We start from the raw sequence: 15,716 nt of genomic DNA, 5'->3' as shown, positions 1-15,716 counted from the left end.
TATCTGTAAAATGGGGATAACAGCACCTACCTCAGAGTGTTGCTGTAAGGATCAAATAATGTGATTGTAAAGCACTTTGTAAACCTTAAACTGCTACTATTATTATGAAGAAGATGATGACAAAAACACGAACCTGTGTTAACCCACTCTACCAACTCTCATAGATTATTCTGCCTCCTTTTCCTTGCCAGGCTCAAAATGAATGGGTCCAGGCTCTACATTGGACTTGTGGAAGAAGCAGGTAATCCCGCTTGGATACCTAAGGTCCCACCAAAGACCTCCTTACAAAATAAATAATTCTGTGGTACAGGAGGGGAGGCATCCTGCTTCATTGTTTCATTATTGCCTAACTCTAGGTCCTCCTAGAATGTATGCTTTTGGAGAATCAGAATGAATGTAATTTATAATTAGGTGCTAAATTGTGTGATTCAAACTCTTCTAAGCGCTATAAAGGAGAGAACTGACAGGCTAGAGTAGTTGTAAGGGCTTCATGCAAGTGGACTAAAAGCCAGCAGGTCCTGGGTTCCAATTCTGGCAGGCAATGCCATCTATGCAGTCCTCAGTTTGCTCCTCTGCCAGATGAAGAATGGCTTAATCTGTAAGGTCCATTCCAGCTCTGAGAGGGTGTGATCGATAAACCAGGCCTTGAAGGAGGGGAAAGATTTGGCTCTGTGGAAAGAGTGAGTGTACTCGGGTATGCGGAGTGTCAAAGTATGGGCAGTAAAAATGAACATGGATGCAGGAGAGGCAGGAGAAAGATGGGACTGACAAGTTGGCAGCTCCTGTTGGGCAACAGGGAGAATTAAGCCTGGATAAGCAGGAAGATGAGACAAAGATCCTGAACACCACAGAAAAGAACTTCCTAGAAGGCAGAAAGGATGAGGGACCCGGACAAAAACAGGCTGAACCAGACGAATGGTACCCAGAATAACAAAGGCAGACAGACTGGTGGCAGTAAGAATGGAAAAGAAGGGATAAATCCGAGAACCAATTCTGTGGAAGAACTGCCTGGCCTTGATGACCAACTGGGTGTTTGTTGGTAAGTGGTTTGCGAACAAATGTGGCTGTGAAGCAAACCTGCTACTATCTTACTGCAGTTCAGCTGCCCCTGGAGACAGACTTAGCCAGAAGGCGGGGCCCAAGAAAGGGTGCCTGGGCTCTCACAGAGGAACTGCAGAAATGGCTAGGAAGATGGGGGAGAGTTTCTTTTGTATTCAATGGGTTTGAACTTTAAAGAAGACAGGGCACTTCACAATGTAGCTGGATTGATCTGAGGTAGGCACAAGTGCAGGCTCCCCTCTCCCACCTCCCAGAAGAGGTAAGCAATGAGGAAAACAACAGAGAAGAACTCGTAGCGCCCTAGAGATAAATTAATTTGGTTCATCCATCCAATGCCAGGAAAAGGGGCAGAGGTAGAGAGGCATTTTCCTGCCTCCCCTTATGGTGGTAAAAGATGAGAGAAGGCTATGAGCTTTGTAGCCAGAAATGGATGGGAGGGTTGAGGGGGCATAAATCTAGAAAACAAAACACTCTCTTCACTGTAGCTGAGGCTTTGGAGCTTGAGGTTTCCAGACTTCTATAGAAGCTGTTTACTCCTAGAGGTCGCTTTTTGGACCTCAACCATTTCTAGGTCCCTGGCAAGGCACTCTTATTCTGTTACTCTGTTCTTGAATTGGCTGAATCTTACCCTGACTCCTGGTACCCAAATATTCATAGGAATCCCTGGAAAAAATATGACACCCTTATTTCTGCTTTTCATATGCACATTTGTTACAGATAAGTGCTGGTTAGGATTTCTGTAGTCTGTTATAGCTAAAATTCTCCATGCAAACAAGGTAACAGCGAGGCTAGCAATTTGTTTCTGCTAAAATTTTCCCCAAAGCAACTAATGTATATTTTAATCTTGTGTGCCTGCTCAATATATACACCTGTTTTCAAGGAGCAACTTGAGTATGTTTGTAATTAACTTGGTGCAATCTACCAAGACATGCTATCAACAACATCCCAGGATCACTCTGCCTAAAAAACTAGTTCTATAAAAGAAAATGGATTATAGCCATGTTAACAGGTCTAGTGAAGAATGCTAACTCCCTGGAAGAGCTGAAATTCTTTATATTGTTAACAATATAAAGACAATGAAGATGACCACATCAGAGACAAGAGTTTCCTGGACAGGACTTCGGAAGAACAGTGATGTTATGAGCAGAAATGGAAAGCTCGATTTTTTAGGGTAGGGGAATGAGGTAATGGGAAGTTCAACTTTGAACACTGAGTTTGAGGGAATATTAGGTCACCCAAAAAGGAAATGCCCTGTGGGGAAATGGAAACATAGACCTGAAGTATATGTGTGAAGTTAAGGCTGTAGAGAAAATCTATAAGTCATTAGTACTGAACTTATAATTAAAACCATAAGATGAGTTTTCCAAGGGTGTCAGTTTTGAGAGGAAAGGACAAATGGTTAAGTATCAAGGTATATACTACCAATCCTATGAAGCACATTTCAGAACTAAAAGTCAACAAGAGATAAGAAAAGTTTTAATTTTTTAAAATCTTAATAAAGAAGTTCCTGATTCACTATCTTATATAAAAAAGGCACCTGATACTACTCATCCTTCTGTCGCAGTGTACAGGTAGAGGCAATCCAAAAATTAATTCTTGTTAAATAACTGAAAGCTTTTTCAAAAAACTTTCCTTACTTGTCACAAAGAAAGATATTTTATAATATTCAAACTGGTGTATTGCAAAGGATGCAGAGGCCAAACTCTGCCCCTAACTAGCTGCATGACTGGAAGAGTCACAAGCCTTTTGGGCCTCAGTCTCTATATATAAGATGAGGGGCTGGATTAAATGATCTATAAAATAGCCTTGTCTGGAGAAGGAAATGGTAACTCAGTCCAGTATCTTTGCCAAGAACATCCCATGGACAGCATTGGCATGGTACAGTCCACAGGGTCATGAAGAGTCAGACACAACAAGATACCCTTCTAGCTGCGTGGCTCCCCACCTTCACAGAATATACCTGCTACTGTAACAGGGATAGTATGGAAGAGGGCGTTAGATCTATTCCTTATCTTCAACATAGATGAACTCTGAATTCAAAATGAGCAAATTATTTAATTCATGGAAATACTTTTTACCCATTTAAAAGTTGCTAAGGAACAAGAAATTCTCCTATATCCACTGACAAGTAGCCTATTTAACCAAGCACAGGCCATGGCTGATGTCCGAAATGCCAAGTGGCGCGCCTTGATTTCAGTGAAATAAGTAGCACAACTGCTTAAGTCAACCACTCGATAGTGATCTTGAACAAAACTGTGAGATAACAAAGTCATAGATCACCTTGCCAGGTGTGGACTTGGACGTTTTTCTCCCAGGATTGTATTCGCCTTCATTTTCGGAGCCAGATACTTTCCGTTTTTTTGCACCTCGGCCTTTACCTTAAAAGGAAAATCAGATTTTTAAAAATATCATAAGTGATGGCCATTATAAGAATGTAAAAATGGCTATTATTTGAATCTTCCTCCTTTTTTATTCTTAGTCAATACAACAATATTTAAACTTTAATTACGAAAATTGTAAGGACTATGCTAAAGTTCATTTGAATTTTAAAAAGGTTTCTGTAAGAGTCTTGGGGCACTAGAATGGGTTGCCAAGAGACATTATGGAAGACTACCACCTAGATCACTGAATTAACACATAATTTTAAATGCTCTATGATATACCATATGCCACAGTATTCTAAATTACCATGGCTCCAATTTCATTCCCTTTAATCTCTATTCTTCTGTCTTCTTGGGGCTGTGACTCTTTAAACTGCCCAATGTATAATTTTTTCCTCATTTTTGGGAGGGTTGGGAGAAGGATTCTTCAAAAACCAAGCTGTGTCTATACGAAGAATTGCTCATCATGCAAGACGGTGCAAACATTCATAGGAAACTACATAAAATTGGCCTTGTAGTTCATATCAAGCACTGTGAGTGGTGAGTCAACAATAAAGATTGCTGATTTCTTGAAACTCTTAACTATATAACTAGCAGCAAATGTTCTAGTAAACTCATTTAGAAGCTGATAAATCAGCCCTTTGGTATAAAAGTCTGCTGGCATATATTTTATATGTATGTATGTATGTATGTATAGTCAGTCATCCATTGAGAAACTGTTTGGCTTGCTTTCAAAAAGCAGCAACACTTAAAATATAGGTCAAATACTTTACAGCCAACTCTATTACAATATATGTCCACATTAACTAAAAAATTTCTAATCCCTAGCTAATTTTATATCAAGTAATCATTAGTACAAATACCAATACACAAAAGGTTTTTATTAACAGGATTTTAGCAGGCATCCTTTTTCTTCCCCAAACCTGAAAATAAGCCCAACTTCTTGCAAAACAACTATCTAGTAACTTCCTTCTTCTGGGTCTAAGTTTAAGATCAGTGTAATTACTGTTGGAGCATGAAATTTCCATGATAAGCTATTAAAACAACTCTGGGGGGAAGAGCCTGCCAAACCCCATCAAGGTAAAAAAGAAGGGTAATGAGAGAAAGGAAGGACAGGTACCATGTCCTATGTTGTCATCCACTAATCTCTCTGTCTTATTTCTTATGGGGTCACAGAAGACAGTGTCATGCAGAGGTGTCAAACACAACATAGCCCACAATACTCCTGAGTGGAGCCCAAACCAAATTAAAATGTAATTGGTAAATATTTAATAAAACAAATAAAACATAATAAAACCTATAATATTACAATTTAAAACTAAGTCAATATGCGGCCATAGCTTTAGTGGTCCCTGTCTCTATTTGAGTTTGACACAAATGGTCTAGTGTATATAGATACAGTACAGGACAAAGAGGCAGAAGACTTTTAAGTGTGGTTCAGCAAAAGTTTTATGACCCCAGGCAAGTCACTCAACCTTTATGGATCTCAGTTTCCTCACTGCTTTACTTGTAAAACAAGGGATGAACAGACAGATTTCTTAAAGTTCCTCCCATAATTACAATTCTATTATACACCTTTATAAACAGGTATCAGAAGGAAAACAATTGAAATTGATTTGCTCTCTGCCTCCCTTTAAATCTACAAATCTTTGGAGATAAGAAAGGGTAAGAGAAAAGAATGCAAACCTTTTGGTGCAGTTGTCTTCTTTGGAATGCCAAATTCTGAATCTGAGTCAGAGTTTGTAGTTTCTATTTTCTTCTGTTTGGGAAGTCTCTTGGGCTTAGGTGGTGCATCTGAAGATAGCTTTGCTGTTAACCAATTTAAGTTAGATTGATTATTAATCTAATACAGTAATTTATTAAGGAATAAAAAATTTTATTGGCATAATACATGCTACTTACATGCAAAGGTCAAATAGAAAACTTCCTTAATATACTATTTATGTAATAAAAGAATCTCTTTTTACCGAGTGCCAATTCAAAGGCAGTTTCTCATGGTATGACAATATGCTTTTTGCCCCTTTTCTCTCTTTTTTCTTCAATGACATGTAAAAAATTTTTAACATTCATTTTTTAAAATTTTTACTTCCAAATTCTCTCTTTGAGAAGGCAAGCAATTTGATAGACTGTATATGTGTAGTCATGCAAAACATATTTCCATATTATCCATGTTGCAAAAGAAAACAGATTCCCCTCCTCCCCCAAAAAAACAAGAAAAATAAAGCAAAAAGTATGCTTCAGTCTGCATTCAGACTCCATCAGTTCTTCCTCTGGAACTGGATAGCATTTTTCATCGTAAGTCCTTCAGAACTGTCTTACATCACTGTAGTGCTGGGAAGAGCTAAGTCCTTCACAATTGATCACCATACAATATTGCTGTTACTGGGTACAATGTTCTCCTGGTTCTGCTCATTTCACTTTGCATCAGTTCATATAAGTCTTCCTAGGTTTTTCTGAAACCATCCTGCTCATCATTTCTTATAGCACAACAGTATTCCATCACAATCATATACCACAACTTATTCAGTAACTCCCCAATTGATGGGCATCCCCTCAGTTTCCAATTCTTTGCCATCACAAAAAGAGGTGTTATAAATGTGTGTGTATGTATGTGTGTGTGTGTATGTATGTATGTATGTATGTATGAACGTATGTATGTATAGGTCCTTTTCCTTTTTCTTTGATATCTTTGGGATACAGACCTAATAGCTGTATTGCTACATCAAAAGGTATGTACAGTTTGATTGCCCTTTGGGCATAGTTCCAAACCGCTCTCCAGAATGGTTGGATCAGTTCACAACTCCATCAACAACGCATTAGTGTCCCAATTTTTCCACATCCCCTCCAACATTTGTCATTTTCCTTTTCTGTCATATCAACCAATCTGTGTGAGATGGTGCCTCAGAGTTCTTTTAATTAGCATTTTTCTAATCAACAGTGATTTAGAGCATTTTTTTTTCATATTACTGTAGATAGCTTTGACCATTTATCAATAGGGGAATGACTTGTATTCTTATAAATCTGACTCAGTTCTCTCTATATATGTGAGAAATTAAATGTGAAATCTTCCCCCCAGTTTCCTGCTTTCCTTCTAATCTTGGCTGCATTGGTTTTACTTGCGCAAAAACTTTTTACTTTGATGTAATCAAAATTATCCATTTCACATCTCATAATGCTCTCTATCTCTTGTTGGGTTATAAATGCTTCTCTTACCCATAGATCTGACAGGTAAAATTTTCCATGCTCCTTCTACTTTCTTAGGATATTACCCTTTATGTCTAAATCCTGTACCTATTTTGACCTTATCCTGGCATAGGGTGTGAGATGCTGGTCTATACCTAGTATGTGCCAAACTATTTTGCATTAACAATATACTTTTAAAATTAAATATGCATACTCTGCCCTGAAGCAATTCAAAAGTATGCTGTTATTTGAAATGGGCTATAAACAGCTTAGAAAAACATTTCTAAAAACACCTGACATATTAATCATTCTCATAAAAACTCTAAAGGTTAATTTCGTGAGTATCATAATGAAGCAACTTGAGTTTTAATTTTCACAATATTTTAGATTTAGAGGGAAACATTTCTTTAAAAGGATCTTAAAATACAGTGAGAATGCAACAAGTTCATTAATACTTGAAATTTTTAAAATGAATTCAAACTGTCTTGAAACGTATTTTGTCTCTTCCATTTGAACAAAAGAGAAAGGAAATACAGCTAAGAACTCTGTAAAGTCCACTAACACAATTTTATTTTTAATAAACATCATATGTAATATAAAGTCAATAGCTTAACTCCAGATTCCCAGATTTATCAGGATGAGGAGGGAGAGAAGATAAATGATAGATCTCTCGAAAAAGCAATGACATCAGCATATTCTGATCTGGTCTAAAACAGGCCTGTACAACCCGTGCTGCTTGCAGCACTCCAAAGGCTTTCGGATGGCCCACGAAAAATGTAGAGGAAAACATTTGGAAGGCCAACTGAAATCCTTTGGTGTGCTGCAAGCAGCACGTGTTGTGCAGAACCTGGCCTAAAAGGTGTTATTATGTTAGATTAAAAAAAAAATCTTATAGGCAACATAAAAAGATGACTATTACTATAAAAAGTTAATTCTAGCCAATTTCTTAACATTCATTTACAAATTTTATTGATAATATAATAAACTTGAAAAATTACTTTACTTATAGCATTTTATATGTTTTGCTACTGGAGAAGAATATACTTAGAATTGACATATGCAATAGTATAGTCTAAGTGTTGTATTTTTCTCAACAAACTAGCAAAGGCACATAGTAGGAGTTTAATAAACGTCGAATTGAACTACATAAGTGAATAAATGATATAGAACAGCTCAGTACTGTCAATACATGTCTCCACAACACAGGAACTAAAGGTGGCACAAAAGACTTCTAACAGGATGTTGGAGAAACTTCTATGGTTTTGCTGCTGTTAGTATGAAAGGAAAAAAACCAAAACCTGCCACCAGCTGGGAGTCCTCCACCAATCTCTGTATCAATGGTGATATCCATAAGTCAGAAGCAGACAGTGGCCTTTTTCTGATCCTTGCCACATTTCCATCCCTGACACATGAAATCATCCAGCGTTGGCTCACCAGAATTTCCCTCCTGGGAATCCTATGGAATTCTATCTTCTCTCTGAACTTCTTGAAATACCCTTTCCCCAAAGTCCTTGGTAGTTCTCAGACTATGCCCAGAATTCTCTCCTATCTATTATGATCCAAAAGATCATTGCTTCCCCAAATTACCAGCATTTTCACTTCCCCAAACACTTTCAACTTATTGGTCAAAATCCAGCCCAAAACAGCTATTTCTTTATATTTGCCACCTTCTTAAAGATGAATTTAATTGATTAGAGGCACTGTCCAACCCCACACTCATTGCCAGGGTTTTACTGAAAACAGAAGGGAAGGAACAGGAGGGATTCCTCAGGAGGCTCAAGATGGTGGTACTCATCAATACAGTACTCTGAGGGCTCTAGGGCCAGCTCACTGGACTGGGGATCTGGGGTCACCGAAGGGCCCTCAAGAGTCATCGAATCCAGTTCTCTTCTATCAGAGAAGAGGAAACTGAGATCCATGGAAGTTAGGTGACTTGTCGGTCCAGGGTCACATGGGTACTGAATTGTATAGTGCATTTCTGAGCCCTGCGTCACTGCTCTTCCCACTGTCCCCACTGGCCTAAGAATTTCTTCACTGGGAATTCGAGGGGTGACTCCTACAGTTGAGGCTCTTGTGGTGGCAAAACACGGATAGAGATGGGGTATCTGTAAGTTGGAAGTTTACAAGGTAGGAACTTCCTGCCTTCTCTGAGCTATTCTAGCTAAGAATTTAACTTATAGCTATATAATAGGTAACAATCGTGTCTAGATTTTGAAGATCCTGGGGGACAAGGACCTTATCATTTTTTAAGATTCTCATCGATGGTACCAAGCACAGATATTTAATAAACATGCTTTGATTATTAGATTTAATGATAATCTGTTATCTTCATACATCAAATCAAATGCAATGTGTTCTTATAACACATAAGAATGACAAGGTGTAACCCTTCATTATTTCATGTTCATTTCTCTCTATGACCAAAAGTAAACATTTATTAATAAAGCAGCTGAAAGGTTTAAGAGAATAATTTGGTCTGAGAACTGAATGAAGCCAAATGGTCCCAAAAGGCTTAACCTTCAAGCTCATTCACACCACTTCCTAACCAGTTGTGCTTATCAAACATTTCAAATGATGGTTTGCAAAGATGGGATGATTTGGGATTACACCTCAGAATTTCATTCTCTCTTGAGTCAACTTTACATTGAGTCTCAGTTCCTTAAAAATTTCCTTCTCCTAAAATCCATGTAGATGTCAGACTTGGTCCAGAATTCTATTCTTTATTTGGAATAAGAAGGCCACCAGCAGGATACTAACAGAATATAGTTTGAATCCATTTTATACTCAAGCACCTACCCTTTGGAGCACTGAACTTGGAATTCACTGAAAGGTACCACATTACAAATGACACCTTTTGATAATAAGATTCTTTGGTGAGAACATCCTTAAACAAGTTCAATGCACTTGAACAAACATTTCTTAAGCATCTGCTAGGCATGAAGTCGTGGGCTAGGTTCTGAAAACACAAAGATTCATGAAGTACAGCCCTTGACCTTAAAGAATTTACAATTTAGGAGCAAAGAGAAACTGAGGATATACATAACTATAAGACAAATCAGAAGGTGTAAGTGTTTATAAAAGGCACAAAGTACTCTGAAACGTTTGAGGAGGGATAGATTACTTGGTGCTGAGGGAAATCGGGGAAGAACTCTAAAAAGACCTGGGGTCTGAAATGGGAAGATGAAAAGAATTTCAATAGATAAGAAATGCTAAAGAAATGCCTTCCAGAAGTGGGAGATGGCGTAGGCCAAAGTACCAAAGTGAGAATGGGCAGGACAAATTCAGAGAACAGAAAGTAGCTCATCTGCTGCTTTCTCTGCACTCGCTAGGCCACCACTCTGGTTTAGGCACTTGTCATCTCTTGCCTAGACAACTTAAATAGCCTCCTCACAGGTTTCCCAACTTCCAACTTCTCCCTTCTCCAATCCATCCTATCAAAAAATTGTCCTGGAACCCTACTGCTGTGGGGACACAATCCAAGCTTAGGGTCTGGCTTCAGATTAGCATTCCAGATATGTTTCAACTTACTCTCCTTCCCAACTATCCATGACAGCCAAATGGCCTACTGGCTGCTCCCCAAACTCAGCAACCCACTTCATACATGTGGGCCTTGCACAGGCTGACCCTCATGCATAAAGTAAATGCTGCCTACATGGAGCAACTGCTTTCCTTTAAGGCACAGAAAGTCTTTTATGATCCTCCTTAGTTCTTAAGGATGCCTCTTTCTCCTCCCATTATCTTGTATTTCCTTATCTACAAGATGGTATCCCCTCCCCAAAGGCAGGGCTGGTTTGTTGTTTTGCCTTAGTATCATTGTATTTAATGTTGCATGAAATAAGAAGGGAGAAGAGTGAAAGATGAAATTGCAAAGGCATGTTGGAGTCATGCACTCCATAGGCTTGAATGCCAGGCTAAGGAGTGTGAACTTGACCCTGTTGGCAGTGGAAGCCAATCAGAGTTTTTGAGAAGGGTAACAATATAGAGTTATACAGTAGAAAGATTATTCAGCCAGTGGTCTATAAAACAAACCAAAATAAGGAGAAGATAGGGTCAAGGAAAGCAATTAGTAAAATATTAATAACAGTACAAGATGAAGGGCTGAACAGGCCAGTAGCAAGAAGAGAAAGGAGGAGAAGCTGTGGAGAGACACTAAGATGGTCTGGACTAAACTTTGGAACTGACTGGATAAAGGAGAACAAAGACTCAAAGACAAGCCTGGTGACAGGGAAAAAGAAGACTTCTCTTCAGAGCTCATGGTGACCCTGAATTGCCATCAGGACACAGAGGCAAAGGTGTCCAGGGTTATCTGGAAATAAGAACTAGAGTTCAAAGAGACTGCCTATCCCAAGTTCTTCTCTCTAGCTCATAATGTCAGCATGAGGTTCTAGTATATAGGATTTAAGTATGCTAGTTCAAACCCCACTCTGATGTTAGCTGTCTCTATGACTTAGCAAATGCCTAATGAGTTTAAATATAGACACTTACCCTTTTTGGCAGCCACTGTTTTACTTGGAGGTTTTTCTGTTGATTTGAGAGCAAATGAAGATGAAAAAACAGAAGCAGAATCCTCTTCACCACTGTCAAATTTTGTTGCATCTGTAAACAACAAAACTTTTTCAGGAAATGAGCTCAAACAATTGACCTCATTGTTATCCTTTAAAACATATCCCTTGCGAAAAGATGAGCTGGGAACCAAATGTATCAGTGGAAATCCTAGAGAGGAGATGGAATTAGAAATTCCTACTTTCCAAGATCAAGAGGACAGCAACATTAAAAACAGCCATGGTAAAAATGGAATGCGAGATTTAATCAAAATATCACTATATATAGGTTGTGACATTTGTATCCTTGATCTCAGATATGTACATTATTCTAATATTGATTGTACAAAATTCCAGTAGTTCAAGATATTTATAGTAAAGCTAATATAAGCTAAACACTGAACAATCCTTGTTAAAATATATCCTGTAAAAGTTGTATACAATAGTTTTTTCAATATGCGCCCAACTTGTGCTATTTCAGGAATATCAATACTAAGAACTCAAATGCTGAAATAACACTTAAGCATTCTTATTTTAAAATGTAAAAGTTCTATTTTGATACCTCATCCTGGTATGAAGGCGACCCTGTGCTCTTGAAGGCTCTGCCAGAAGAGTATAAACTCAAGTTCTACCAAGCTTTTACATATAAACCTGGTAACAAAATTTGTTTTTAATCAAAAAGTTTTTAGACTATCTCTAAACATCAGTTTAACTTCTGGCGCTCTGTGTATGAAATCTTTGCTCAAATTCCAATACAGTAACATACTATTGGAGGGACTAAACCAATTTAAAATTTAATTTGGAAGAGGATGTGGAACTTGTCTGAATTTAGGATCACGGGATTTAGATCTGGAAGAAACCTTGAAGATAAACTCTTTCAACATCCTCATTTTACAGAGAAGAAAACTGAGTCTCACTCAAGGTTATATAACTATTAAGCAGTGGAATCAAGATTCAGACTCAAATCCTCTTCTTCCAAATCAGTAACACAAACTTTCTCCACACTTGAGGGAGGCTGGATTTCAGCTCTTTGCTTAGGAGAACTCTTTCAGGAACCCAGATGCTTCTGTGAATAACAGCAGTTATACCTAATTTTACTTCAAGTGTAACAGGAGTCACTGACCAAGGAGGAAGAAAAGGTAGTCACAGTTTTACGTTTAAGTTAACCCATATTAATAACAATAAAAACAACAGTTAGTATGAAGATGTTCCCAGATCATATGACAAAAAAGGTCAAAAACTTGCAGAAATATTTTAGAACAAATATACCAATTCACATAGCAACGATAAAGGCTGACATAGACATCCGCCATTAGACTTACTACTGGCTCATCTCTGGATGAAGCTACAAACAGCTAAAATCTCAAAGTGAATCCAAGGCCCTCCATGGACAACATGCAACATCACAGCAACAAAGAAGCCTCCAACCAATGGCTTAGTCATATGGATTTGTTTAGAGAAATGAAAGTGTTTATGATAACTCTGAAAGACAGGGTCATTGCTACCAGAAATTACTGAAAGGTCATCCTTAAGGAGTGTGGACTTACTTGATCGATAGAGATTCTACAAGAAAATGACAGTAACTACACAACATTACTGCAGGTTGCAAAAATTTAGCATTTATGGAACACTTGGGAAAACATGAGCAGGCAGTTAAAATTATACACTAGAAGCTTACCACTTTATAAACTAATAGACTGCTAACTGAATAAATTACACCTGAATATAATTGGAGCTTTCTGGAAGAATATTAAGTCTTTCGATTATCTACCATATCTTTTCCCCCAAACCCTATTCTCTACCTTTCTTACTTCTTCCAGGCACCCAAGTCTAGAACCTAGGAGTGATCATCAAACTCTTTCCTCTTCCTCATCCCCATATATGATCATTGCCAAGCCTTTCCCACCATCCCCCTCTTCTCTCCTCTTACACCACATGGCCACTCTAATCCAAGCTTCCATTCTCTCCCACTGAAAACACTGGGATAGCCATAGACGAGATTAGTAATGGAAAGGGCCTAGGGGTCATCTTGTCCAGCCTCCACATTTGGCAGGTGAGACAGCTGGGTCTAGAAACATAAAGCGGCTTGCCCAGGTCACCCAGGCCCTTAATTCCAAGCCAAACTCTTTCTACTGGTCTCCTTGCCCTCTCTAATATATCCTCTGAACGGCTGCCAGATTGATGTTGCTGAAGCACAGATCTGACCTTGTCTCTCCCCTGCTCCAGAGACTTCAGGAACTCCCTCCTGCCTCTAGATAAAATCCAAACTTCTATCTGGTATTCAAAGCACCAGCCTCTCCTTCTTTACTCCCCTTCATGCCATCCAGGTTCCAGCAAAGAACTTATCTGCTCTTCCTTGTATGTGGACTGCCTCCTGTCTGCAGCCGCCAATGGACACAGCCTGTCCCCATCCTGGAATGCTCTCTCTCCTCATCTTATACTCTTGGAAGTCCTAGCTCACTTCCAGACCTGGCTTCAAGTGCACCCTCATTCACGGGGCCTTTCCTCATTTCATTATTGGTGAGGAGGAGAAGAAGGGAATAGAGGAGGACAACAGTGTGTATCTAGAGCTTCAACATCTGCAAAGTGCTTTACATAATAGTACCTCCTTTGAGCCTCACAACAACCCTGGGATGCAGGTAGTCTTCTTATCCCCATTTTACAGATGAGGAAACTGAGGCTGGAAGAGGCTAAATGACTTGCCCAGGGTCACACAGCTAATAAATGACTGAGGCTATATTTGAATTTAGATCTTTCTGACTCCACACCCGGTGCATCACCCAGCTGCTTCTCATCTATCATTGATTCTCCTAGGTATGAGGGTCAGCCACCTTCCACCCACCTCCACTTCACTTTTTTTCTAATCCTGCATTTCCTTATCCATGAACATGTTATAGCTCCCTAAGGACAGAATGGTTTATCTCCAACACTGACACCCCCAGCACGTACATATGCACCACACTGCACAGGCTGGTTTAACAAGTGTAATACAAAGTACAGTTTTCAACAACAGTCCTCTTGTAACTTGTAAAGATACATTAGATAACTACTAACAATAACAAAAATTTGTTCTTTCCTCTCCATTTCACTGTGAGTTAGGTGGTATAAATCTTATCCTCATTTTACACAGAAGTAAACAAACTCAAAAAGTTAAATGATGTGTCAATGATTATATATATATATATATATGTGTGTGTGTGTGTGTGTGTGTGTGTGTGTGTGTGTGTGTGTGTGTGTACATAGATAAACATGTGTATGTATATGCATATATACAAACACATTTGTGTGTATATATTTTTCCCACACATGTATATATGCACACATATCTCTGCACACACAAACATATGTGTATTATGTATACATGAATGCATGTACCTGCATGTAAGGATCAAGTTTACCTTCATATGCACACATGCATATTGCATGCGTGTATATCTATACATATATGCGTGTATACATGTGTATATAGTTTCCCACACATACAGATATGTGCACACAAACGTGTGTATATGCACGTGGATGCATGTATCTGCATATAAGGAGCAAATTTACCTTCCTCACTACATATAAACATTTGTATATGTAAATATGCAGACATATATAAATATATGTGTGTATACACATACATACTTTTGTGCTATGTGTATGTTTTTCCTCTGAAGCCAAATAAAGATTTCTTAATTATCCATGGTTCACTTTGCTCCAATAACAAAGGTAAATCTTACACTACCATAAATCCCCAATAAGAACGAAAAGAAGGAAAAAATGAGCATACCATCTTCTGACTTCTGTGAATAAGAAGGGAATGAGAACAGGTTCCCAAAGTCCTGGTTTTTCTTGTCATGTGAGGATTTTCTAATATTAAAAAGAAAAATTAAACCATAAAGAGGCTGTGTTTTAAATATGGATTTTTCCCTCTACCAAATAGAATGCCCACTACTTTATTCTTTGAATCAACAGAACAAGCTCTTAATTAACTTTTTAAACTTTTCCTTCACATTCTTTTAAAGACTGATTGTAGGAATAACAACAACAGCTCATATTTGCATAGTGCCTTATGGTTTGCAAAAGCTCTTTCCAAATAATAAAATTGTAAGGTACATAATAACAAGTGTAATTACTTCCTAATTACAGATGGGAAACAGAGTCACAAAGAGATTAAGAAACCTATGGGTCACCCAGCTGATAAACATCCAAGCTGGGGAGTGAACCCAGGTCTCCTAACTCCACATTCACTAAGCCATGTTTCCTAAGTTTTTCATCTTAAAATAGAAAGGAAGTTAAAACAAAGGCATAAGAGGTACTTAATTTAAAAATTAACAAAATACGATTTGTAGTAATAAACTCATTTTCAAACTTAGAATGACCTGCAGTACTGAAGCTTAATTCAAATTCACACCTTGATTCAAAGAATCCTAATTACTACAGCCCAAAAGAGAGTGCTTCTGTATGTGTTTTAGACACCACTCACACAAACACACACACACACACTTTCTCTCTCTCTCTCTCTCTCTCACACACACACACACACACACACACACTCTCTCTCTCT

General features: G+C 38.3%; 2 protein-coding genes across 3 annotated transcripts in view; one reads left to right on the top strand and one right to left on the bottom strand.

Moving 5' to 3' along the window:
* The window catches only part of RARB (retinoic acid receptor beta), an 829,117-nt gene extending 828,839 nt beyond the window's left edge, over nt 1-278 (top strand). The window contains exon 8 of the mRNA XM_020971102.2: nt 192-278. Within this exon, the coding sequence (XP_020826761.1) occupies nt 192-202 (11 nt within the window). The 3' untranslated portion in view covers nt 203-278. The remainder of the gene's footprint in view (nt 1-191) is intronic.
* TOP2B (DNA topoisomerase II beta) overlaps nt 1-15,716 on the bottom strand; it is an 88,546-nt gene that overhangs the window by 1,089 nt on the left and 71,741 nt on the right. For both annotated transcript variants that reach the window (XM_020971095.2, XM_020971097.2), the window contains exons 32-35: nt 14,940-15,019; nt 11,109-11,219; nt 5,127-5,249; nt 3,340-3,437 (exon numbers count right to left, since the gene is read on the bottom strand). In XM_020971095.2, the coding sequence (XP_020826754.1) occupies nt 3,340-3,437; nt 5,127-5,249; nt 11,109-11,219; nt 14,940-15,019 (412 nt within the window). The remainder of the gene's footprint in view (nt 1-3,339; nt 3,438-5,126; nt 5,250-11,108; nt 11,220-14,939; nt 15,020-15,716) is intronic.

This window comes from Phascolarctos cinereus, unplaced genomic scaffold (assembly GCF_003287225.1).
Source record: "Phascolarctos cinereus isolate Bilbo 61053 unplaced genomic scaffold, phaCin_HiC Scaffold_1;HRSCAF=81, whole genome shotgun sequence".
NCBI lineage: Eukaryota > Metazoa > Chordata > Mammalia > Diprotodontia > Phascolarctidae > Phascolarctos > Phascolarctos cinereus.
The sequence above is the reverse complement of the archived record's forward strand: the minus strand, read 5'-3'. Positions and strand labels throughout refer to the sequence as shown.